Here is a 24,520-nt window from a genome sequence, read left to right as displayed (position 1 = left end):
GTGGGTGCTTTTGAGGATGCGGGCGTGCCTGCTTTCCCCGCTGCCGGCTTGCCTGCTTTCCCCGCTGCCGCCGTGGGTGCTTTCCCGGGTGCCGCCGTGGGTGCTTTCCCGGGTGCCGCCGTGGGTGCTTTCCCGGCTGCCGGCGTGGGTGCTTTCCCGGGTGCCGGTGTGGGTCCTGGCCAGGGTGACTTCTTGGGTTCCAGGAGCAGGGAGGAACTGCTTTCGAAATCGAGTCCCAGGATTCTTCTCATTTTATCCCTCATCTTTTTGGTGACCATAACTGCATCCAGGATACACACGATTGCTGCTGTGAGGCACTGGGTCTGGCAGACACAAGACCATACAGGGGAAGGAAAGGCTGGGTTATTTTGCAGCTCAGCAGCTACCTGTCTTCCCCATCCCATCCCAGGGGGCAGGGGGCTTCAGGTGGCCGCCTGTCCCCTCTGATCCAGCACTACTCTTTGGTGTCTGCCTCGCCGGCTGCTGTGGCACTTTCTGCAATTCCCGGAGAAAGGAATTTTGGAAATGGTGGGTTTTGCTGCCGGTAACGACCCGCCTGCTGCCTGAGGCACCAGGAAAGGACCAAAGAAGAGTATTCACTGGAAGGCTCCAGATAGGTATGAGGTCCTGAGAAGGCCGCTCAGTAGAAAGGATTCCTGGGCTTTGTCTGAAAAGGGCAGGAAGGAATTCCCAAGGGACCAACTGGGAGGAAGAGAACTTAAGATGGTGGGCAGGGGTCTCCAAGGAGTATGGTGTGGCTGAGAGCCCTGGATCTGGTGAGGGCGGGGGCAGAGTTGAGGCTAGGAAGTGCAGAATTTGGGACTTTATCAAGGGGAGAGCTCAGGTGCTGCAGTCAGAAAGTCCATTTGTAGTAGCCATGAGGTGAAAAGGACTGGAGGCAGGGACACCAGTGGGGTGTGGTGGGGGCTCCTGTCATCCAAGTAAGAATTGATGGGGTCCAGATGGTGGGAATCCTGGCAGGTAGGAGAAGGCTTGGTGGCTGAGTTAGCAGATGGGTACCAGCAGTGCATAGTACCAAAGATACTCGGTGCCTCCCAAATCCTGCCTGCTCTGGATGTTTCTCTTTACTATCACTTAATCCCTGGCTGCTTGAATGAACTTTCCCTAGATAGGTCTTGCCCCAGATAATCTGTGAACTCCTTCAGGGATAAGGGACTCTGTCCCCAACTGTAAACCTGGGCCTGGCACAATCCAGTGGGATTGACAAATATTTACTGATTATGGAATGAATTCAAAGAAGTCAAACTTTTTTTTTTCTGGATTAATTTCTGTTCCCATTGCTTAATTTCTTGAACCAAAGTCTCACCTCCCCACTTCCCACCCTCCATCTTCAAAGCATTTAATCTGCCATTTATTGTGCTCTTCATATGATGAGGATTTGAGTCCCAGCTTGTCCCAGGCTTGGGACAATTCTCATATATGTAAAAATGAGAATTGTAAAAATGAAGTCAGAACATGCCTGGCCATGTGTGGGGCACATGCTGGGAGCTTCCTGCCTTCCTTCCTTCCTCCCTTCCTTCCTGCTTGGCCATTCACTTTTGACAATGTACTTTTTATTTTTCTATTCATGTGCTTTTCTTTTCATGTGCTTTTAAAATAATTCTCTAATCCAAAAGAGTCAAAGTCCTATTTATAGACAAGAATACCTTGTTGCAACATTTCAAAAAATAGTGTGTACATTTCTCAAAAGGGGAGTTTGTACCTATTTGGAGGATGAGTATTAGAATGAAGATTTTCATGAGTTTAGAGTTTATGCAACTTTATATCTTCTGAAGAAGTCAGTGCAAGAAGGAGAAGGGGTGGTGGTAGGGATGTTATTCTGTAAATGAAGTAATGATAGTCTGCCAGTTTCCCTTTGCAAAGAGTTTTGAAATACTGATATTTTTTTAAAGATTTATTTATTTATCTGAGAGAGAGAAAGAGAGAGAGAGAAAGTGGGAGGGGCCGAGGGAGAGGGAGAGAATCTCAAGCCAACTGTGTGCTGAGCACTGAGACCGAGGTGGGGCTTGATCCCATGACCCTGAAATCACAACTTGACCTGAAACCAAGAGTTGGACACTTAACCGACTGAGCCACCCAGGCATCCCTGAAATACTAATCTTAAATATGGTCACGAAGGCTTCGACTTACCCCTCCAACGTAGAATAAATGTCTTCTTTCCATTTCTTGCATTGCCAAGATGGCAACTATTAGAAGGAACACGGCTGTAATGAAACTGTTGACAAGATCCTGTAATACAGAATGGAAAACCGTCAACTTTACAGGGTAACGTGATTTCATACAATATTTAAATTGGTCAGTTACCCATCTAAGGATGGATGTCTTTTTAAAACTTTCCCTTTGATTAATTGTAAGAGGAACCGTTAGCAGCAAAATTTCTTGCATCTCCCAAGACATGAGTTTATGTGATTTTAAGGTCCTGGGTAGGACTTTGTCAGCAGAAATGGGCTTAATTTCATTAGAAAGTACCATTAAAAAAAAAAAAAAAGCTGACAACTTTCCCATTATATTCTCCTTAAAGGGCATGAGAAAGTGAGCTTGAAAAGCACTTAGAGGTATGGGGTGAATCGGACCTCCATAAATAATATTTTAAAAAATCCTGTTTTAAATTAATGTAAATTCTGCATTCTATTCCATAATATATTTTTAATATAAAAATTAAATTTTAGATTAGCACTTTACTAATTTAATTACATTCCCAAACCTGCAGGTAGAACCGATACTCCCGAAGTTAGTTGGGTCATATTTATTCTGTGGGTTCACATATCCTAAGGAGGCAGGAACCCATCTGAGGAGCAGGCCTGGTATTCTAGAGTGAATGCTGGTGCTGTTGACTTTTGTTCTTTCCTGAGAAATGGCTGGAATTGAGTATGCCCTGGCATCTGTGGGCTGCCTTTGTCCTTTCTTCTGGATTCCTGTACTGGGTTCTTTAACTGCTAGCCCAAACTGCTGCTTTGTGTGCTAAATAAAGGGCGGAGGATGAGTAGATGGGGGCCACTCCTGAGGATAAGCAGAGAGAGGCTGGGCTTTGGTAACAGAGCAATAATGGAGAAGTGGGTACTCCGTGTGTCCGTGGCACCAGTGTGGCGAGGGTCAAAAGCTCAGGGTGATAGAACCATGATATGGCCCAGATATCTAACTGGAACATTTTAAGTCCTTAAGTCTTGGCGTCTTGACTTGGTAGCGTCAGCTTGTCTGGTGTACGTGCCCAAATCTAGCAAGGAGCCCTGCCACCCAGTGTACAGAATCATAATGGTTCTGATGGAGCTCTTCAGTGTGCCCAGTGTTTCCCAGTCATTACCTTATTTAACCCTCACAAACACCCTCCAGAGTCAGTATTCTTATGATCCCTATTTTAAGAGGACATAGCAGAGGCTTAGAGAGGTTTATTAAATTGCCTGAGATTGGGTATCTGCCAAGGAGGGGAGTCAGAACTACTCTCACTATTGCCTCCCATCAGGGACACTCAAATAAGAGGAAAAGAACTATCACAACCCGCCCCTCCCCCACTTTGAATGTGCAGCATCTGTCTTGGGCATTTTCTGTGGATAATGGGTCACGGAGGGTCAAAATGGTATGGGAAATGTACTGTGGGAGTGTATTTTGTTGATGAACTCTTTTGGCCTGCCAATTCCTAGATGTGTGACCTGGGGCATGTTTTATCATCCCTCTGTGTCAACTTGTTCATTTTAAACATGGGGATAGTGATTGGGATTCATTGGGTTGATCTGAGGATTAAATGGTATAATGAATCTGAAAAGACCAGATAAGTGCCTGGCATCGAGTGGATCGTGAGTGCATCAAAATGTGGACTTGTGATATCCGCCTTCAAAATGTACACAGTTGGTAAACTTTCTTTAGACTTCAGGTGTTCTTTCCATTGAGACTGCTGAGCAAGCAGTCCTATCCCTATCACGGAATGTGACGTGCCTCATGGAGGGCCACTAATTATTTGGACACCTGGTGGGTAACACTGGGGGGACAAGGAGCAGGGCTGGTGAGGGTTAGAAGTAAGACCCAGCTGGGTTCTGTGGGCTGAATGAAAAGTTTGCCCACAGTGGGGCAGGTGCAGCGGTTTACAGTTTTGCGAGAAGCTTAGTCCTTTAGGATTATGTAAACCAAGATAGTAAAAAATGTGAACAAGGACTCTTACAGCTAAGAAGCAGGATGTAAACTTTTTAAAATAAAAATTAACTAGCTGTGGCCCTAGGTGGTTGAGAATTTAGACGAAAGCCAATGAATAATGGTAATACTAATAAACCAAGTGTAGACTAGGCAATCGTTGACTCCCTGTCATAATTCCATCTTCTCACTGGAATATTAGACATTCGTTTACTCTGTCCTTACTGTAATTTACTCTGGTCCTTGCTCACAAGGAAATGCTCTCCTGAACTGTCCTTTGGAGCTAATGTTTGCCTTATATCTAACATTCTATCATAGCTCACACTTCTTGAGCACTTCCTCTGTGTCACATACTGTGCCAGGGTGTTAATCTCATTTGATTCTCACAACAAACTCTTATGATCCTCAATTCACAGAGGGCTAAGCAACATGCCTGGGGTTGCTCAGCCACTAAGTGGCTAGGACCCTCTGCAGCCTGACTTGAGTGTCCAGAGGCCTTCTCGGGACTAACCCCCCTCCTCCCTTTTGCCTTAGACACATCATCGTTGTTGGCCTCATCTTTGAAAGAGAGAGGAGGGGGAGAGAGAGAGAGAGATGTTCCCCCTGATGGAGTAAAACTGCATCTGAGGCTTGTCACGTGCCATCTTTACTCATCATCTTTTTCTTTCCCCCTTGACCAAATACCCTATTGACTCAGGTAGCCTCCTCTGACTAAAATGAGAGATGGATTCGTTACTTGACTGTTATGTTTCCATAAAGCTCCCAAATTGCTGAGATAAAATTGTGTAGAGTTTTAACTGGGAAAGAAAAAGATGCTTTAATAGTGAATGACTATTTTTGAAAAATCACTGAATATTAGAAAAAACTAACATTTACAATTCGTTTCACAAAATGTGGTATTTGTAACAAGCATTTATATATAATAAACATTATATAGTATTCAACTAGCTACAGCTCCCACTGATTCCAGTTGTGCCTGGAGTTCTCCAAACACGTGGCATAGCCTGATCAGAAATGACCAGAACTGTGGTTTTTCATTAATCTTATTTGAAGGGAACATTCTAAAGCTGACACTTCCTCCTTATAAATGTATAGATATTGCTGGTAGTTTTGGAATCATCACTTCTCTTGAGTTTTAGTTTAAAATGCTTATTATGTTCTTCTTCTTCTTCTTTTTTTAAAAATTGCTTTCTATTGGCAAAAACATCTGCTTGACCAGAACTTAGTTTCTCTGACTATATTGGATAATATTTTTTATAATGTAGAAGTGTTAAAAATACAGACTATTTAGAAGTAATTACAATTCATACTCTCCTTGGGTATGTTGACAGATGACACTAGATTGACACTGAAGTGTAAAAATGAAGACAATGACCCCACCACGGGTGGGGTGCGGAAAGCTGTATACTCACTAGCTCTGATGCAGACCCATGATTTCAAGTCAAGGGCTGGCTGAGAGGTGGACCCATGGGTGTCAGGGTCATTGGCATAGTCTTCATAGAAGTAAGCAGATGCAATTGAGTCTGGTGTATGGATCCCCCGGCCCAGGTTCCATCATCTCCCCAGAGAAGGAGGCCTTGCCAGAATATGGCCCCAGAGTCCACAGATCTCAGCAGGCCTGTATGTGAGGCCAGTCCTCTTTGATGCTGCTCTCCTGAGCATCTGAAGCCCTGATTGATCAGACTTTCTAGTTCCCTGCTGGGAGTTTTCATCATTAGCCTCTTGCCAAACAAGAATGGGAATAGAGGAATAAGGCACTCTATACTCCTGGAAGCCTTTAAGGAAACTGCCACTTAAAATCAGTACTACTTACCCTAATGCTCTGCCTTGGGGGCACCAAACCATCTTGGCAGGAGAGAGGGGCTGTGTGTGCTGGATGCCTCCAGTGTGTGGGTGGGCCCTTGAGCCTGTACAGAGCACTAAAACAGGGACAGTATGAAATGGGCCCTGTGTTCTCTGGCTTTCCACAGTTCCATCAGGTCCCAGGGGACTTTTGCAGCTTCATGCCAACACATCTCCAAGTCCTCCTACTCTCTGAAGTGACACGTAGTCCTCTCTAGGCACCAAAACTGTCCCTAAACCAGCACATTGCCTCCCATGCCAGAGTCTCCCTCTTACCACCCAGTGGTAACTACCCTTCTGAACAATCTCTTCTGTACACATCCTTCACCTTATGGAATCTGAAAGAGAAGATTAGAAAGGAAGGGACAGGATAGGACAACACAGTTTTGGATCCTGTTTTGATGGGTCTTCTAAAAAACCTTCCAAGTCAATTAGATCACACAGCATCTGACCAACTGTGTTGGTTAGTATGTGGCTGCTTGGTATGTCTACTGCTAGTCAGTTGTGCCTCAGAATAACTGAGCACCCTTCATATTTTACCAACTATGGAGCTCCTGGGAGCTCACCAGCCATGTCCATGTGAATCATGCCTCGGGGCTCCCATGGTCATCCAAAGGAAAGAGAATGCTCTGACCCAAGGACAGAGGTAGCAAAGGGGGTCCGGCTTTATCAGAGTTGACCAAAGGCCTACAATTCTACAAAAGCTGGCCTGAGCCATCTGTGACCACTGTGAGAACAGTTCCTCTCATAGGACCTTCCTGGTTCATTCTTAGGAGCCCCCAGTTCTTGCCTTTGTCTCAGACACTTCCTAGATATTCTCCCTGGACCTTACAGCAAAACATGGTGCCTTGAGGCTCCCTCCAGTTCTCCAGCTTTATGGCAGCAGAGTTTCCCTCAGAGGGCTCTAGTCTGCCTGACCACAGCTGACTTTTGTGCTGTGAAGCCCTCAGTCACCTGCCCTAAGGACCTGTTCCCGCCCTCCAGGATAATCTGTTAATGTCCAGCTCCACATTTTAAGGAAACCATGAGGAAACAGGAGAAGATACAGAGAACATAAAATTTAGAGAATCTTAGGAGGATAACAATGAAGGGAAGATAGAGACAGAGAAACCATCGTAAGGCAATAGGGCGAAAAATCTGGAAAGAGTCTGGGCTAAAGCTGGGCCTGAATTTCTGAGTGACTGCCTATGGCCACAAGCGCACCTTCCATCTCTCTCATCAGGTCTTCTCATCTGCTAAACTACAACCTCACTGGGTTGTTGTGAGGATTAAATAAGGTAACACATATGAAAAAGTATCTGGCACATGCTGTGTGCTCAAAACGGTCCATTTACCTTCCCTTCTTGAAAATCTCCGCGGACAGAGATTTTTGTTTCCCCTCGGAAACCTCTTTATCCTTACGGCTCTCCATAACCCTAGAGGGTCTTCCGTATGTCCAATTAGAGTTGCTCATATTTTGCTTGGTCTGCTTCCTGTTGCTCTGCACTCTGTGGGATAAAGAGAGCTCAGCAGCTTTTTCAGAAAATGCCTCACATGCTTCAAGAATGTATTTTGAGTTTTAGCTCAATAGCAACTAATCGTACCTTAAGGTTATAAAAAGGTACTATAAGGAAGTGGGATGTGGGAGAGGCCTGACCTCTGAGTTAGGATTGTTCACGGTGCAAGATAAAATGGTAAAAGCCATCTAACTACTTTATGGGGTCTGATGGATGTTTTGTAAGTGAATGTTTGCTTTAAACACATTTAAATGTTACAGGAAGGAACCCTGTGAGGTAGTTATTATGATCACCTTTGTCCTTTGCTGAATTTCCTAGATGGGGAAACTGAGGCTGAAGTTCACACAGCTAGGAAGATGCCAGGGCCAGGAAGCAGGCCCATGTCTGTTCCTGGACAGAACAGTAGTTCTTCTCCCGTCTGCACGGATGCGGAACCTCGGGTTCCACAATAAATAGGATTTATCTGAGACCTGAGGGATTAGCTTCAGGAATTTTTCAGTTGGTAAAGAATATGAAGTTCTTGAAAAAGCTACTGAAGAAGGCAATGCAATGCCTTTTCTTGAAAAGTGCCACCACATGGCAGCCCTTTGGGAGTATGGACCCTTAAAACCCATGAAAAGATTGACTCCTGCAATCTTTCAGTGTGTGGGTGACAATTTTCTACAACTTTGCCATGCCATCTCTTGCTTATGCAGGGAGGAAATGTTATAGTGTTTGAGTAGCTGCTGTTGGAAAAGTAGAAGCATCTGCTGTTTTACAACCAATAGATGAGAAGTGTGTTTACCTACTGAATATACTAATTGAAATTTTCTTTAGGACAAGCTGCAAAGTACCATGTGTTCAGTGCCATAATGAGATGGAAGCAAGCATGTGTGTTGGTTGTGCTGTGGAGAGAGGTGTCCAGGGAATCTTTCTGGGTAGTAGGCTAGTTTCTCCCCTGGGACTAGGGTAACACCCTGTCATAGCTCAGTTATATTCTTGTCCAGAGAGATAGCTCTTTTATTTTCACTTGAGAAGAGACTTTACTCTGGGACCTAGGGCAAAGCTTATATTTGAGTTATGAAAATGAACACTTACAAGTAAGGACCAATCTAAATTAACCAGCAAGTGGTGAAGGGTTAGCATATATATTAGAATAAAAAAAAGAACGATGAAGATTTCCAGAACTGTGATGGCTATATACGGCTCATGGGCTTTGGCAATGATGAAACAAACTAACGCTCCTATGATAAGACCCTGCAATAAAAGAAACAGAATTTGTTTTAATGCACATGGGCTAGTAAAAAACAAAGCAAACCCATAAACTGTTAGAATGTAAATCTGATTATATTGCACTTGCCTGTATTGTTTTGTATATACATTTTATTTGTAAAATTTCTCATATTTCCAAGAAATGAACTAATACGTGGAAATAAAGTGCACATTAAGTATAGAAGAATGAAAAATAACTCGTTTCTTTCTTCTCCCTCAACCCAACCCTAGTCTTATCTCCTGAAAAGTAACCATTGTTCACAGTGTATATTTCCTACAGGAAAGAAGTACATACAAGTAGAGTAAATATATACTGATTCTGATAGAAAGAGGTAGAGCTCCAGTTTTCTTTCTTTCCAAACAGTTGTTGATTATCCCGTCATTTATTGGGAAACACCAGTATTTTCCCCGCTCATCTGAAATCCAGCCTTTATTGTGTACTAAATTCCCAGGTGCATACGGGTCTCTTGAGACTATCCTTTTCCATTGAGGTGCTGATTTCTTCTCTAGCACTTTTGAGATTATAGGAAAATTATTTTATATTATTGTCTGACCTAGTCCCCCTTTCGGTACTCATCCTCAGATTGTTTGTGTCTCCCATGTTTCTTGGTCAAGTTCCCCAAGCTAAGCCAGTTGGTATTTTAATTGGGATTTCATTTAACTTCTAATTTTGAAAGATTAAAAAATTCGCTTTTACTATTCAAGAACAAAGTATGTCTTTCCAGTATTTTTAGTGGTTTTAAAATATCTCTGAGTTTTTAAAGTTTTCTTGATATAGGTTTTTCAAATTTATTTCATTTAATCTTGGATACTTAACCATTTTGATTGCTGTTGTAAAGAGAAATATTATCTTCTATTTTAAATGCTTGTTTGTTCATTTCTACTAATGAGTTAGTAGAAATTATCTTGTTCTAACTTGTTTCCCAGTTGATTTTGAGGTTTTTAGATATACAGTGATATCAGCTGAAAAAATGATATACTTTGCTTCTTCTTTTCAACTGTTATTTTTCTTGTTTAATTGTGATGATTAACAGTTCCAGAAAAATACTGAATAACAGTATTGATGAGGGCATCCTCTTTGTTCCTCCTTTAATGGGAATACTTCTGATGCTTAACTATATATGATGCTGACTTCTGGGTTTATTTTTATAATATCAGTAAAATATGTATTCCGATTTTATGGGTCTCTTTTTTTTTTTTTTTTTTGCAGAGATGACTGTTGACTTTTGTCAAATGTGTTCTTTTCCTTATTTGATATAATCTAATTTGTTCTCCTTTTACCTATAATGCTGGTTAGTTTAATAGAGTCCTAATATTGCATCATCATAGTGTATTTTTATTTATTTTTAATTTTTTTAAATTTTTTAAGATTTTATTTATTTATGTGACAGAGAGACAGCCAGCAAGAGAGGGAACACAAGCAGGAGTGGGAGAGGAAGAAGCAGGCTCCCAGCCGAGGAGCCCGATGTGGGACTCGATCCTGGAAGGCCAGGATCACGCCCTGAGCCGAAGGCAGCCACCTAACGACTGCGCTACCCAGGCGCCCCTCCTCCTTTTTTTTTTAAGATTTTCATAGTGTATTTTTAAAAAGTGCTGACTATTTTCTGCTAATATATTAATACTTGTTGCTTTGATACAAGTGAGATTTCTATTTTCTTTTTCTGACTTGGTCAGGTTTTGATATCAGTATTATACTACTTTGAAAAAATAGTTTAGAAGGGCTTCTTTCTCCATTCTTTGAAAAAGTTTCAATAGCATCCGAATTCCATCCCATGAAAGTCTGAAAGAGTTAATGTGTAAGAAAGTCTGGCCCTAATATATCTTTGAAAGAAACTCATTTGATTAGTTCTCATTTTCTTCTGTGTTTACATTGGTCTGCTTAGGTTTTTCTCTATTTTGGGGTCAGTTTTGGTAATTGTATTTTCCTAGAAAATAAACTATTTCTTTCAGTTAGTCAGGTTTATTTGTTTTGCAAAGTACTCTTGGGGATCCTCTCAGTTTCTTCATCCTTTGTGCTTATTTTCCCTGTTTGGTGTCTAACTTTAAATATATGTTCTCTCTTCACCCTTGATTTCCTATTATACTAGCCATTGGTTTATCAATTTTGGGCAATTCTGTTATTTTTGTTTGCTAATTTATACATTTCTGCTCTTATCTTCACTGTTTCCCTAATTCCCTTTGTGAGAGAAAACCCCAGAAATACAGAGTATGACAGGAAAAACAGCGCTGGTTTAGTAATTAGGGTTGAGCGTGGGGAGAAGCAAGGGAGGAGGGAGGAAAGATGAGGCAGAGCAAACTGGCTGGCAAAGGGAAGTAGGGAAGCTTTGCGGAGGTGGCGCCCCCTGGGACTCACTCCCCGAGGCCGCACCCACCCTGCATCACCAGCTCTCTGCTCACCAGCCTCAGGATCTTCAACATTCCCGTGGGCGAGAAGAAAAAACGCTTGAAGCTGTCCCTGAATTGGAGCGGGACTAGGGCCCGTCCTTCAGCACGCTTTTGGATGGCGGCCTTCTCAGCTTCTGTCTTGGGTGCGGGCGGTTGCTTGGTGGGTGTCCTTGAGGTTGCACCTTGCGGCGCACTGGGTGCTACGTTCCTTGGTTGCGCGGACGGCCCTGAGCGTGAGGGAGTTCCCGGAGCTGCGGCAGCCCCTGGGCGTGCGGGAGCTGAGCGTGAGGGTGTCCCCGGAGCTGCGGTAGCCCCCGGGCGTGCGGGAGCTAAGCGGGAGGATGTCCCCGGAACTGTGGAAGACCCTGGGCGTGAGGGTCCCCCCGGAGCTGCGGCAGCCCCTGGGCGTGCAGGAGCTGAGCGTGAGGGTGGCACCCCTGGGCGTGCGGGAGCTGAGCGTACGGGTGTCCCCGGAGCTGCTGCGGCAGACCCTGAGCGTGCGGAACGCGGCTGCTGTTGCAAGCTCCCTGCAGGGGTCCTGGTGGTTTTGGCATCCATGGTGGGCTCCGGGGCCTGGCTGTGTCAGGTTGGTTGTGCCGCCGCCGGCAGGCTGGCCCCTGGAAACCAGGGGCGTGCCCCAACGGCTGCTGGCCGCCTGTCCCTCGCGCGCACCCAGCTCTCCCTGCCCGCGGATGAACCAGGCCCTCCAGCCACCCTCGTCGCCATTTGGGATGCCATGCCACTGCCTAGCCTGGAAACTCATTATCCCTGCAACCTCACCCCTCCGTGCTGCCTGCCAGCCAGGAAGAGGGCTCTGGAGACCATTTAGGGCGGTCCAGGTGCATTCTTCTCTGCCACCCGGGGCCCAGGAGGAGGAAAACCCAATGAGATCAGGATCAGTGCTGACATGGAAATGACGGTATGGGTGAGCGCTGGGCACAGAGGTCCCACATCTCTTCTTCCAGTTTCCATATTGAGATTAAAATGAGAACCACCACAAGAAATATGTGGAGGAATAAATATATTTAATATATTTAATACTTACATGAACTAAAAGGTAATATAAAATTACAAAACTTATATTTTGTCATGAATAGAGTGTTTCTGATAAGGACCACTTGGATTAAATAGAAGCTTCCGGTAAATAAGGACCCCGTCGGCAATACAGCACACTGCTGCCAGGAGTCCAAACACCTGGAAACAAACATACTTTGTCACTGCGGTGGCCACGGTGTGGACCTTGGTCACTCACACAGGTTTTAAGTGGCCTGCCCACTGGCTTCCTCTCCTGCTAGGGTACTGAGATTGCTTGCTCCACTTCCACCTAATACTAAAATGGGAAGAGACTTCAGAGATCATTTCATTCTCATTCCCAAGTTTTCCCAATACCTGCCTCGAGAAAGGGAAAAGGTAACTTAGATGAGCAGAAATAATATTGAAGTTGTGTGGGCTCTGAAATAAATACTTGTCTGGATCTCTTGACTTGCTCCCCCATGTATGATTTAAAGTCCTACTGAAGATAATTTAGTTATCAATCAACATTTCTACCCCAATGTTCAACTGCCTTTCTTACTACAAACCCTACTGGAGGGCCAAAGTTAACGGCAGCTCAAGATTAAACCAATGAACAGGAGCTGTGATACACACTTTAGAGAACTGGAGTGATAGATGATCCAAATTAAAGGGTGGGATTCTAACTAGGCCTCAGGGGGAAAAAATAAGGTAAAGGGAATAAACTAGAACTTGGTCTTTAGGTACTCTCTTGGCTATTTGAGAGCTGGCGCCTGGGCTGGAAAAGAGGGATATCATTCCTTGTGCTATTTGGTCAGTTCCATCCAATGGCCAGGAAGTCTGGCCTCTTGGCTCTAGATACCACTCCATTTTCCATCCTGAATCTCAAACTCAGCTTATTAGGTTCTGACCACACTGAGTACTTCCTACCTATCTGACCATGACTCTGGTACTCTGCATGTTGCTGGTTCCTTTACCTGGAACCATCCCCCTCATCTCCCCTTTATTACTGACAAGCTGCGTTTCCACTGCCAGAGCAAGGTAGTTGCTTCCTCTTTTCTGTGCCCTGCAGTACTCTGTCAATAGCTTGTATACAGATCTTTACATTTCTCTTCCCTGTATTAGGCTATAAGCAATCTGAGGATAGGATAGGCTCATGTTCTAGTTCAGTGCTGTCCAAAAGAAATAGAATTTGAGTCACCAATGTCAGCCACATAATTTTTTCTAATAGCCACATTAAAAAGAAAAAAACAAGTGAAATTAATTTTAATATATTTTGTTTAGCCTACTATGTCCAAAATATAATTTTAACATGTCCTCAATATAATAATGTTATTATGAAATAATATATATTTTTTGGTAAGTCTTTGAAATCCAGTGTGTTTTTACATGTATACTCATCTCAATCAGACCAGCCACATATCCAGTACTTAGTAGCCACATGTAGCTAATGGCTGCTGCATCGGACAGCACAACTCTATACTTTGTCAGCATCTACTAAAGCGCACCTTTGTAAACAATGAATCAGTGAATGGATAAGTGAATAAAAGTACAGCTGACTTTTGAACAACATGGGTTTGAAGTGCATAGGTCCTTACGTAGGGATTTTTTTCTGTACTGTAAATGTATTTTCTCCTCCTTTTGATTTTCTTAGAAACATTTTCTTTTCTCTAGCTTAGTTTATTGTAAGATACAGCATATAATACATTTGATACAAAAATATGTGTTAACTATGTTTTTGGTGCTGCTTGTCAACAGTAGGCTATTAGCAGTTAAGTTTTTGGGAAGTCAGAGTTTAAAGTTTCAGCTGTGTGGGCAGTCGATGTTGTTCATGGCTCAACTGTAAATCCTACGCCTTGTCCCTCTTTCTCCATAGTAGAGGGATAAGATTATCTTGTTTTTTGTTTCTAAGTTTAAAAATATTTATTTTGGGGGGGGAGGGGTAGGGGGAGAGGGAGAGACTCCTCAAGCAGACTCCCTGCTGAGTGTGGAGCCTGACATAAGGCTCTATCCCAGGACCCTGAGATCATGACCTGAGCTGAAAACCAAGAGTCAGATGCTTAACCGACTGAGCCACCCAGGAGCCCCGGGATAGGATTATCTTTAAAGATATCTGGGGGAAATTGCTGTTACAGCACTATCTCATTTCTAGAATAATTCTCATCCCTCATGAAGTTGACTGGGGCTTAGTAAGATGAAAAACCATGGATTGTGACATACATGTCTGTCTGAGAATGGTTGGTTCTCCTAAGCAGCCCATACTATGGAAAGACAAGGAAGTAGGAGGGAGATTTATTTAAGAACTTCCTGATTCACATCTCTAGATCAGAATGTAGAAAAGCCAAACGACTCTGAACCTCCTCTAAGCAATCTCATAAGAGTATCAGATGGAACTAAAACTCAATTATTTGACTCCTGTTTATTTTGGCTTGCCTTCCAGGATTAATTCTGATTAAACTGGCTTGCTTCTCTTCAAGCAATGTTCATGATAAATCCTTTACTTATAAGGTTTCCTACAACCTTATCATGAGACATCTTGTATATTCCATCTGAAGAAAGCTCTGGACAAAGAATAACTGAGCTCAGGGCAATCTGTCTCACCTTAACAAGTGGTATGTATCCTTTCCTTTAAAAGGGAGAACTATGAAACTCATCGATGGTCTTGCTTGACATCAGGTTTCTCAGAGCTAAGTGTAACGGATTCCAGTAGCTTTTCTGTCTAGTCTAGCTCTACATATTGATGTGGAACATATAGGAACTATTATTTGGTTAACTTCCGTTTTAGGGTGAAATTATATTCCTTCAGGTTAATCACAGCCTGTACTCACACAAAAAATATTAAGCCACTAGGGACTATACAACTGGCCTAGGAGACCCAAGGATGAATATAGTGTAGATTTCTGTTCTTATATCTGTTTTTCTAGTAAATCTGAATACTAATCAAACCTAAAGCAAGAAATCAGAAAGACCTCCACTTACCCCTCCAAGGACTATAAATGTTGTGGTTTCTGGTAACAGTGCCAACACAGATATGATTATCATGAATATTGCTGCTATCACTGAGTTGATAATATCCTAAAACACAGAATGGAAAGGTCAGCTTTGCATGAAGATCACCAAAAAATGAATCAGCTGCCTAGAGATTTTCAAAGTTTGTTTTATTAAACTTAGTGGTTTGGGGGTTTTTTTCTTTTGGAAATCAAACTGCCACAGTAAAATGACACCTATATCGTATTTGGTTTACAGTGATTCCTAGTGTTTCTCTTAACCTATGATACACCAATCATTTAACTACTTAGGCTTATTTCTTTTTTATTTAAATATAGTTGGAGGGAGAATGCATCTGGTTGGGAATGGATGATGTATGGTGTGGAAGGTTTATGATAGAATGGTGCACTGGAAAGCAAGAATGCTAAGAGAAAATGTGGAGTAGTTTACACTGTAAACCAAACAACTTTATAATATTACTAAAATGCAATTAATAAAAAAGCTGCACACACTTGGCAGAAAATGGTAATTTTCAGGAAAAAAACTTTCCTACATCTGCATGCAATGGCTGATTATACTATTATTTCTGATGATGTAGCTCATTCATTTAATAATTTCTAGAAACAAAACATTTGCCTTCTGAACAATAGCTTTAAGGGGTGCAGCTTACATTATGACGTATAGTGTGAGAAAGGTAAATCATCTTTATTCTGGAATGGTTTATATCTGTTTACAGATAACTGTAGGAAGGAAGGTATTGTTAACAGAAATATCAGACTTCAAACTCCTGGTAACTTAGAAATGTGGTTATTAAAAAGAAAATGGGGGGTGTGCATAGGTGGCTTGGTTGACGATTTCAGCTCGGGTCATGATCTCAGGGTCCTGAGATTGAGCCCCACGTTGGGCTCCGTGCTCAGCGCAGAGTCAACTTCAGATTCTCTCCCTCTGCCTCCTCCGCCCCCCCCCCCCGCCGGCTCTCCCAGTCTCAAAATTAAAAAAATAAAAAAGTAAGTTCAATGCGGACAGGCAAGATTATATGCATGTAGGATGAAAAAAGGTTCTCATTTGCAAGAAATATTGAGACTGTCCTAGGTTAATATTCCTCTGTGTTGGATATTTTGCTCTGCATCAAGGCAAGCCACACTTCTGTGTCAGACCACCCTGCCTCCCGTGACTCATTCAGGCACGTGTATATGAATGGCTTTAGGTAGAAGTTGTGTTCTAGGGAGTGCAAGAGAACTACAGGAAAGAAAAGGATGCACCTATCCCGAAATATCAGTGATCCTTAATGGTCATTTAATACATTGTTTTTATAATGAAAACCAAACATCAATATACCATGGAGTAGAATGTTAATTACCAGAAAAAAACAAAAAACAAAAAACAAAAACCCAAGAAACACCCCCCCCCAAAACCCAAAAACCAAAACAAAAAACAAAAGCGAAAGGAGATTTCAAGAAATTTTGAGCCTGTACTTGGATGGCACTGCAAAGCCCTGGGTTGGCTCATTGTGCTTTCTGTCATTGGTACACTTGAAGGGAACAGTCAGAGAAGGCCTGCTGTACAGACTGTCAGTTACTGTGGCTTTGGGACAGTGATAAACACGATAAATCTGAATGGAGATGACCACGCCTTTTCCTCATCAGTGAAGACTGTGGCCATGAGGCAGAAGTTACCTTTCCCCAATGACACATTAATTGAAATCGTCAGCCATCTGTGTCCTTCACTTTTGCTACAGTAGAAGAGCCCCAGGCAGCTTCTCCAGGGCTGTGCTCTGGCTCCCATTCCCATGCACCACTCTGCAGGAACCTTATTCTCTTCATGACCCTTCTTTGTCCCTGGCCAACTTTCCTCAACTCTGTGGCCCCTCTAATTACAGTTGTCTCTCTTGCCCTGCTCAGTCCAACCATTCCCTCAGCTTTCCAGTTACCTGTCCACTTGAGGCACACCACTCTGGTAAAGGGGCCTCTGGAAACACAGCCTGTGAATATGTATGGTTTCCAGGGCTTATTTTTCTCTCTTTACATGTGACAGTATTCACCACTCCTTTTTGAGATGCTTTCCTGTCTTACCTTCTGTGACATGGGTCTCCCTTGCATTCTCTCCTGCCTTTCTCTGGCTCCTCCTCCTTTTCACCCCATATGTTGGTGTTTCCCAGTCTTACCTTCAGCTTGCTCTCCACTTTCTCCGTGCCATTTAGGCCAGTCCCAGAGCTTATCTACCATCACAATGTGATGACTTCCAAAGCTGCAGCTTTAACTCCTCACTCTCCTGAGCTTCAGACCTGTTCTGAACATTTCTATCTGAACAATCCATAAGCAACTTAAACCTAGTATTTCTCAAACTGAACTTAAGCATTCATCTCCCTGGCCCCTCCTTAAACCTATTCTTTCTGTATTTCCTATCTCATTATCATCTCAAGATTTTAAATGGCAGGTATTTTTAATTCTTCTTATTTACCTAGTCCTATCAATTCTACCCCATTAACCCCTTTCTCTCTAGTTACTGTTATGACCGTACTTCAGGCCTTTATAATTTTCATGCCTGGCTTACAGAACCAGTTTTAAGTGGTCTCTGAGACCTACCTCTAGTTTTGTTCCTCTTTAATCCATTATTGACACTGCAACCAGCAATTTCCTAAATTGTAAGCTGCTCATATCACTCTCCTACTTAAAAACCCCTAAAAGCTTCCAATGCCATTGGTTTAAAACCCAGGGCATATAAAGCCTTGCATGCTCGGACCTCCTACTGCCTCCTAAGCCTCCACTCTTGCCCTCCGTGCCTCCACACTATCCTGGGTATGCATCTATCCCTGCACCTATTATACTGAATTGCTCATCTATCTTGCTTCTTGGCTACACTGAAAATTTCACAGGTGTAAGATTTGTGTTTTATCAAAGAACCCATTATGGAAGCTGGGATTAGCAGACACTGAACACTTGGCTGAATAAAAATGATTCCACTAGATCAAGAGCAGAGAGGAATCTTGATTTCATAATGGAATAATCCCATAGTTGACCATATAGCATCATTTCTCAGAGATTACAATATCAGCAAAATTTGATCCTCAGAGATTTGGAGACTAAATTTCCGTCTACACATAGGTCACCCTCTCTCCCAGTGTATTCTGTTAAGCTTAGGGCTCCAGGTTTATTACAGGGACATGTAATAAACTCCAGAGAATTATTGTAGTTTGGAGAAAAAAAACCCACTAAAATGTATTAGTTTTATTAACCTTGGAAAGCAGAATGTGAAGAGCAACTATACAACTTTTTGAGTAAAGAGGATATGAACCATGCTCCTCATGTCCTTAAAGAAACCGCCGGAATAATTAAGCTTAGCTCTTTCTGCTACTAAATGACATTATGTACTCTGAGGGCCAACTGACGAAGGGGTTGTGATCCCTTTTCCTAGACTTCCCTCCAGTCAGGTCCAGGTCTAAAAGTGTGATCAAGTAGGAGTTTGGAGAGTTGCTATGAAGATCCTATTTCCCAGCTTTCTCCTTCTGGGACTTTTTCAGTTTGTGACTAGCTTGAAATGTTCATCACTGGCCTTCAAGGGTGATTCTAGAAGGTACCACTTGAAGGCATGCTTTTTAAAGCTCTAAAGTATTTTCTCCTTAATAGGGTTTATCAGCTTGGATATCAGCACTTTGGAACCCAGGAAGATGAGACAAGCGCAGCCAAGGAAGATTTAAGTGCAGCTACCAGTCCAACCAAAAGTGGGAAGGGCAGCAGGGGGTCTTAGGAGGGAGACCTACAGAGATAGGATACCGGAGATAAAATTTTAAAGAGGAGAGAGAGGTAAAGCCACTCAGTTTTTCCTAGAACTGGAGAATAGTTCAGGCTGAAGGGACACGTTCACCTTAACTAGCATCTTCAACTTGCCTATTTTGACAGTTTCTAGAACCATTTTGGCACTTCACTGGGCAGTTATTCTCAATGCTGTAAGTATGGCAGGTGAAGTTCATTTGCTACTAAATAAGGTTGTACAAGATGAGTTAAATTATTTAGCATTAATGATTACAGACATTCTTAAGTAAGATAACATTGTGCTTTATTCAGCCTCCCAGATTACTTCGGTTTTCCATTTAGTGGTCATGGGTGTGCAAGATGTGGATACTTGTGTATCTGCCTCCATCTCTTTCCCCAATTTTGAGGCCATATCAACTTGTACTTAAAAGGGAGGTAACGATTAAGAATGCTCTATAATTTTCTTAGCCATGATCTTAAATTTAAATTTCTTTAGAAAGTCAACACTTAAGTGAATTCTCCTAACAGAAGAGTCACTCCCATCTACTGGTAGATGGGAGCTGAGAGGAGAATTTATGCTCTGTGGTTGCTAAGGGACAACACAGAACACAGTAGCAATGGGTAGAGCTCCTCTTTCCTAAGCCTATCAGACATTCCTTAAAGGCTTAAGAAAACTGAAGAAGAGCTTATTAAAATGTCTCACTATGACAGGAAAATAGTTAATTTTAACAATATACCTGAACACTTACAAGCAATGGCCAAAATAAACAGGCTATTAATCGATCAAGTCTCAGTATATATAACATTATGAAAAAGAAAGTAACAGTGACTTCAAATCCAGTGATGACAATGTACGGTTCAGGGGCTTGTGCAATGATAAAAAAGGTCATGGATGTCACATTTAGCGCCTATAAGGATAAAAAAAACATCATTTATTCAACGATTACTGAATGCAAGTTTAAGCTGTAAAAATGATCGTTTCTAAAATAACTAAATAAATGGATTTAGGCCATATATACGCACACCTAAAAGAGGAAATACTATAATGTATGGATTTTGCCTTCTCTTTGTGTTTTAGGGAATTAGGTGTCCCTCTCTTGTTATTCCACTTGTACAACTAATACAGTCACTTCCCATATCTGTTTCCTTAATCTTTTTCCACTACGTATCTTCTTTTCTCTCTCAGACCTTCAATCTCTCCTAATTGGCTCCTTTCCACATCATACTATAAACATACACAAATTGTCTTCTCTTAACACACACACACACACACACCCCCTTCCATTCATCCTGCTCCCAAAGAAACTGTGTTTTCTATTTCTCCCTATAGTTCTTTTCAAAAATGTCTGTATACTGACTATTATAATTCCTTTTCATCTGCTCATCACGCCTTAAGTCTTAGCAATTTGGAATCCACTGTCAAACTTAAACTTTGAATGTTGCCATGAAAAATACTGGAGAAAAGTTTAAAATAAACTGTTAGAGGAAAACAATTCTCTGAAGAACCCTGTGGGGGAAGAGAGGGAAAAAAAAAAAACCCAACAATTCTGATGCTTCACTTTTTATGTATTTTCTCTAACCTAAGTAGAATGCAATCAGAATTGAATATTTTAAGTAAAAAAAACCCCTGAAGATAATCTAATCCAATCTCCTCATTTACAAATAAGGATATAAAATACAGAAATGTTAAGTGACCTAAAGGAAAAATAAGCTGATAGGTCCCAGTGAGTCTGTCAACATCATGTTTTTAGGAGCTGTCGTGTTATAGCTCTATCCAAAGTCTCTACGTTCTTGGAAAATGGTTCTGTCAAGAGTTTTCCCTGGCTAGACTTTTATGATCAGTCTGTCAGCTAGTAGCATCTATATACTCTTTTTAACCTTAAACCTATATGGGCTACTTATTCATAATTCTTTCAATTACTTTATTAGTATAAAAAGATCCTACCTTTAAACTTCTAAATTAATCAGTTTGATTATGTAGCAAATATAACCAGTAACCAAATAAGCCATTCATTATAATTAGTATAATTACTATTAGCAGCATTTCACCTCAAACCACTTCATTTACTTTATTGAACCACAGTCTTGAGTTCATGGATTATGAAATCTAGGGTCACTTTTTCAGTCCCTATCTTCCGTAAACTTTCTGCACCATGGATTTTGACATTGGTGATTAATCTATTTTCTTAAAAGTTCCTATGATTTCAGTCACACTGGATTCTCCCCCAATCCATTATTTACAGCTCTCCTATCATTACTCTTAGCCTTTGTCTCCAGTTCTCTTTTAAATATCCCACTAATATCTCAGACATTTCTTCACCACTCTATGGAAACTGCTTTTGCTCAGATTATCAATGATTTCAGAATTACTAAATTTAGTGAACATTTTTTCTTATCCTATTGGACCCCCATGGCTTAATTGCCATTGGCTATCTTTTCCCTATTCTTCTACTCCTTTGGCTTGCATGTCACTTTTCCTAGTTCTTATACAACTTTGCAACTATTCTCCCTTGGTGGGCTTCTCTCCTTTTACCCATCCTTTTAAAATGCTGGCATTCCTTTAGATTCTGTTCATGACCCAATCGATGAATACGGGTTCCTATTGCAGGGCAGTCCTCAACATCTCACACATAGCCATTTGCAATCTCTATCTGAATACCTATAGGAATCTCAAATTCACCATATCCAAAACTGAACTCATCTTGCCCATTCCTCCTGCATGCCTTATCTTAATTGGTGATACCACCATCTAGCTTACCACCCACCCTAGAAACCTATTATCAGTGCTCCTAATACTCCCCACAATTGATCAATTATCAGGTCCTGCTGATTTAATGCTAACCATCTTGGGAACCCACTACCTCCTCTTCGTCCCTATAGCTACTGCCCTTCAGTATCTTCCCTGAACTACCATGACAAAGGCATTACAGTATAATTTCCAAAAATCAAATGCATTTCTCAGCGGCTCCCTGTGATCTTTAGAATAGAGCCTACCTCTCACCATGGTATTCAGCCTTCCATCATTCAGCTCCTGTCTACTTCTCTAGCAGAATTTCTTCACAGTTTATCCACAGGATAATTCCAGTGTTTAATTCTCAAATTGAACTTCTGATCCTCCTCCTACATTTGCTTTACCCAAAGGCTTTCAGTGGATGGCAACTTCATCCTTCCAGTGCTTAGGCCAAAGACTTTGGAGTTATCCTGACTCCTCTTTTTCTTACACCACATCTGGTTCATCAGCAAATCATGTTGGGGCTACTTTTAAAATATATCCCAAATATGATAATTTCTTGTAGACTACTCTCCCAATACCCTGGTCCGAGCCACTATCCTCATTGCCCAGATTACTGCAATAGCTCTAACTGGTCTCTTGGTTCTACCCTTGCCCTTGCAGCAATCCCCTCCTGTCCTTTGACCAATCTATTATCAACATAGCAGCTGGTCTATTTTTTAAAAATGTTAGTCAGATCATATACAACCTTACTCAAAACCTTCCTCATCTATCACTGTGTCCCCAGTCACTCCACTCCTACCATACTGGTTTCCTTGGTTTTTCTTGAACCCTTCAGGTACATTCTGTCATAGGGCCATTGTAATGTATATTCCTTTTTTAAACACTTTTCCTCCAGATATTCTCATAGCTAACTCCCTAGCCTCACTCAACTCTCTACTAAGTTGTCATCTCAACAAGGCGTAACCTGACCACTCTATTGCTGGAACATGCAGCCTTGCTCCCCTTACACTCCTTTGTCTCTTGTTCCGTAGAACTTACAACTTTTTACTTGTCTCTTGTTCCCTAGCACTTACAACTTTTTACAATACTGCATCATTTATTTATTGTGCTTACTGTTTGTCTCCCTTGCCCTCCCACCCCAATATGTAAACGCCGTGAGGGCTAGGGATTTTTGCTTTGTTCACTCATATCTCTCAAGAGTCTAGAACAGTGCCTGGAACATGGCAGGCTTTCAATAAGTATTTGTTGAATGAAGAAAATAAGGCAACACTCATCTTGTTAAAACTTGCTACATAAATCATGCTGTTTTTTTGCCTCCATGTCTTTGCTCAGGTGGCTGCCCCTCAGAACCCACTCTGTTTCTCTAGGAAGTTTCCCGATACATCTCTTTCTCTTGTCTTTGGTTAAATGTCTCACTCTCTGGCCTATCCCCATCTTATCACATATTATAGCTGTCTGCTCGTAGGTCTGTCTCTTTGACTAAACTGAAGAACTCCATGAATCAGGGACTTTTGTCTTGGTTGTCTTTGTTGTTCCAGGGCCTAAGTCAGATCTTAAAATACAACTAAATACTCTAAATGTTTGTTGAGGGAATTGATATGTCTGAAACTAAACCTTTCTCACAAGATCTTGTCACTCCTCCAGTGTTCTTCCAGAGCTCTCAGTACTGGGCATAAAACTCCAGACCCTCAGGTCACTTCTTTCCTGATTATTTACTCCTAACCCAAAGTAATCTCTCTGTCCTCCAAACTCCAGAGTAGTTTCCTAAACCTCTCTTATGCACTCTGACTTGTATTACATTACAGTTATTTCTCAGAATCACAGACTTTTGGTGTGGGAGGGACCTTGTATGCAGTTTGTTCTACGCACTCACCTGAAGTCTCAATCTCTTTTACAGCATCCTTCCTAGGTGCTCATCTATGCCTGTCACCTCTGCTGTTTGGGAATATACTACCACTTAATTTGGGGAACTTTCCCAATAGGAAATTCTTCCTCATATTAAGTGGAACTGTTTTCCTGTAGCTTTGAACTATTTCCATCTCCTCCCGTATAGGTCATCTCTTTAAAATTTAAAAATTGTTTTCTCCTTTTTTTTTTTTTTTTTTTTTTCTCCCGTATAGGTCATCTCTTTAAAATTTAAAAATTGTTTTCTCCTTTTTTTTTTTTTTTTTTTTAGTTCCTTCAACATAGTCTCCTGTGACAGTCTCCACTTCTCTAACTAGGCAGGCCACCTTCCTCCAAATGATGGCTTATTCTCTCCAGACCTCTGTTGAGAACTAAATGCAGTGCGCCCGGCATGCCTGACGCCCGGAAGCCGGCAGCCCCGCTGTGCTGTGCAGGGTACAAGCGCAGTTGCCTGGCCTGCTAACCTGGGTACGTGGTGTGCAGGTCCAAGCCGGGACCACTCATGCAGATGTGCCTAACTGGCTTTCTGGATGTGTCTGTAAACCTCTGAAGGGCAGGACAGTGCCTTCTTTCTCTCCTTCTGCCCCCAGGGTGCACAGTGAACCGCCTAGCCCCTGGGGAGGCCTAGACCTAAAAAGAAGGCAGAGGATTCCTCTTTATACTTGAGAGCTATCTCCCGCTGACCCTGAGCACGCCCCAATACCGCCCCCACCCGGTGGCCCGGCCTTACCAGCCGCAGCATCTTCACGTGGCCTTTTACGCTGAAGCAGAAAGGGCGATGCTTCGGCTTCAGGGTCGCCATCATGCCTGCAGTCGCAGCAGCAGTAGCACTTCTCTCTCATTCCCTCACCTCGCCGCGCAGCTCTGCCAGGCCTCGCGCGGGGACAGCAACCGCCACCACAGCCGCGAGCCGCCCTTCTAGGATTCTTGCCCTCGCGCGCGCATGCGCACGTCCTTGCTCGCGCTCGCGCACGTCCTTGCTCGCGCTCGCGCACGTCCTTGCTCGCGCTCGC

The 24,520-nt window shown here is 42.4% G+C and overlaps 2 protein-coding genes across 4 annotated transcripts in view; both read right to left on the bottom strand.

Moving 5' to 3' along the window:
- Nucleotides 1-11,981, bottom strand: part of LOC103673695 (CKLF-like MARVEL transmembrane domain-containing protein 2) — a 12,349-nt gene extending 368 nt beyond the window's left edge. Inside the window, 5 exon segments of the mRNA XM_040633399.1 lie at nucleotides 1-323; nucleotides 2,152-2,250; nucleotides 8,559-8,717; nucleotides 11,130-11,533; nucleotides 11,624-11,981. The exon segment at nucleotides 1-323 is cut by the window's left edge and continues 4 nt beyond it. Of these exon segments, the coding sequence (XP_040489333.1) occupies nucleotides 1-323; nucleotides 2,152-2,250; nucleotides 8,559-8,717; nucleotides 11,130-11,533; nucleotides 11,624-11,675 (1,037 nt within the window). The 5' untranslated portion in view covers nucleotides 11,676-11,981.
- Nucleotides 11,982-12,125: 144 nt separating this feature from the next.
- Nucleotides 12,126-24,514, bottom strand: LOC103673687 (chemokine like factor). Of its 3 annotated transcripts, XM_008702518.2 has the most exons (4): nucleotides 24,238-24,514; nucleotides 19,618-19,776; nucleotides 15,108-15,203; nucleotides 12,126-12,311 (listed from the first exon to the last, which is right to left on the bottom strand). In XM_008702518.2, exons 1-4 carry the CDS (start codon nucleotides 24,310-24,312, stop codon nucleotides 12,195-12,197), a joined length of 447 nt encoding a protein of 148 aa, XP_008700740.1. In that variant the 5' UTR covers nucleotides 24,313-24,514; the 3' UTR covers nucleotides 12,126-12,194. The 3 variants fall into 3 exon arrangements, with proteins under 3 accessions (XP_008700740.1, XP_008700741.1, XP_008700742.1); XM_008702519.2 differs by lacking the exon at nucleotides 19,618-19,776; XM_008702520.2 differs by lacking the exons at nucleotides 15,108-15,203; nucleotides 19,618-19,776.
- Between the last annotated feature and the right edge of the window lie 6 nt (nucleotides 24,515-24,520).

The sequence above is a fragment of the Ursus maritimus genome, unplaced genomic scaffold (assembly GCF_017311325.1).
Source record: "Ursus maritimus isolate PB19 unplaced genomic scaffold, ASM1731132v1 scaffold_19, whole genome shotgun sequence".
Taxonomy (NCBI): Eukaryota; Metazoa; Chordata; class Mammalia; order Carnivora; family Ursidae; genus Ursus; species Ursus maritimus.
This window is presented reverse-complemented; position numbering and strand designations above follow the sequence as displayed.

What these genes read in the sequence shown, in the direction of transcription:
- LOC103673687 (XM_008702518.2), bottom strand. Translation starts at nt 24,312, where the DNA reads ATGATGGCGACCCTGAAGCCGAAGCATCGCCCTTTCTGCTTCAGCGTA. An exon ending in ACGTGAAGATGCTGCGGCTG is followed by an intron (nt 19,777 to 24,237) that starts GTAAGGCCGGGC and finishes TTATCCTTATAG; the next exon opens with GCGCTAAATGTGACATCCAT. An exon ending in GTTTATTTTGGCCATTGCTT is followed by an intron (nt 15,204 to 19,617) that starts GTAAGTGTTCAG and finishes TCTGTGTTTTAG; the next exon opens with GATATTATCAACTCAGTGAT.